Here is a 1,528-nt window from a genome sequence, read left to right on the forward strand (position 1 = left end):
GACACACACACAGACAGACACAGAGACACACACAGAGACAGACACACACAGACACACACACAAAGACACAGACGCACACACAGACACACACACAGACACACACACAGACACACACACAAAGACACAGACACACACACAGACACACACACAGACAGACTGACTTAAACCTTCCAGCAGGATGATGATGTCATTGTCTCCGTGGTTAACCCTTCAGTTTCCTCCACACTCGGCTGCGTACGGCGACTCTGCGTCACGACGCCGACGGTCAGGCCGTCCTCCTCAACCTGCTGCTGAGGAACTACCTGCACTTCAACCTGTACGACCAGGCCGAGAAGCTGGTGTCCAAGTCCGTGTTCCCCGAGCTCGCCAACAACAACGAGTGGGCCAGGTACCTCTACTACACAGGTGAGAGCCACACGTGTCCTGTACCTGAGAGACTGAGTTTCACCGGGTTTACTCTTTCATTAATGTTATTGAACTTCCTCTTTGAGCTGTTGTAGTGACCTGTATATTTACCTATGTTCACCTGTGTCATGTGACCTGCAGGTCGTATTAAGGCGATCCAGTTGGAGTACTCTGAGGCTCGCAGGACTTTGACCAACGCCCTGAGGAAAGCTCCACAGCACACAGCTGTGGGATTCAAACAGACGGTGAGTGACCTGACACTGACCAGGTGTGACGGTCTCACCTGTAGAGTACCATGCGACAGGAACCTGAACGTGTCTCTGACTCCAGGTCCACAAGCTGCTGATCGTGGTGGAGCTGCTGCTGGGAGAGATTCCTGACAGGCTGCAGTTCAGACAGCCGTCACTCAAGAGGTCCCTGATGCCCTACTTCCTGCTCACACAGGGTCAGTATCTACAGCCAGAACCGGTCTGGACCCAGAACCTGGTCTGGATCCTCAAACCGGGTCTGAACCCCAGAACACACTTTTGACGATCCGGCCCATTTCAGGACTTGAATGAGGAAGAATGTCCCACTTTACAAGTCTGTTCTCTAATTGGTTCCTTTGTAATTGAGTAATTGTACTCTGTGTGTGTGTGTGTGTGTGTGTGTGTGTGTGTGTGTGTGTGTGTGTGTAGCGGTGAGAACAGGTAACCTGGCCAAGTTTAACCAGGCGTTGGAGCAGTTTGGGGAGAAGTTTCAGACCGACGGGACGTACACACTCATCATCCGCCTGAGACACAACGTCATCAAGACCGGTGAGCCAATCACAGGCCACATCACTTCTGTGTGTGAATCAGCTGCTCAGACTGAAACAATGAATTATCATCCTGCATTCTTCTTCTTGTTCTAAATTCTCATAGAAAATGAATGGAAAGATAAACCAACCCTTTTTGGAGCTCTACTGCTTCGTCATACTTCTTCTGTGTTAAATCAGTATTTTGACAACTATTAAGGTTTTCACAAAACCACAGTTTAAGTTTTGTGTCATTTTTAGACCCGGAACATTTTCCTCAAAAAAAAATCAGACAATCTCCCACAATTTCCAACCTGCATTGACATGTTTTATATGAACTGTAGAGAT

General features: G+C 48.7%; 1 protein-coding gene across 1 annotated transcript in view; it reads left to right on the forward strand.

Annotated features, from left to right (window-relative positions):
* Positions 1–212: 212 nt before the first annotated feature.
* Positions 213–1,528, forward strand: part of LOC111651040 (26S proteasome non-ATPase regulatory subunit 3-like) — a gene marked incomplete at its 5' end in the record, with an annotated part of 3,060 nt that continues 1,744 nt past the window's right edge. Inside the window, 4 exons of the mRNA XM_023400999.2 lie at positions 213–405; positions 547–650; positions 736–850; positions 1,083–1,271. Of these exons, the coding sequence (XP_023256767.2) occupies positions 213–405; positions 547–650; positions 736–850; positions 1,083–1,271 (601 nt within the window). The remainder of the gene's footprint in view (positions 406–546; positions 651–735; positions 851–1,082; positions 1,272–1,528) is intronic.

This window comes from Seriola lalandi, unplaced genomic scaffold, assembly GCF_002814215.2.
Source record: "Seriola lalandi dorsalis isolate HSWRI2012SDOR001 ecotype SW California unplaced genomic scaffold, Sedor1 jcf7180002053194, whole genome shotgun sequence".
NCBI lineage: Eukaryota > Metazoa > Chordata > Actinopteri > Carangiformes > Carangidae > Seriola > Seriola lalandi.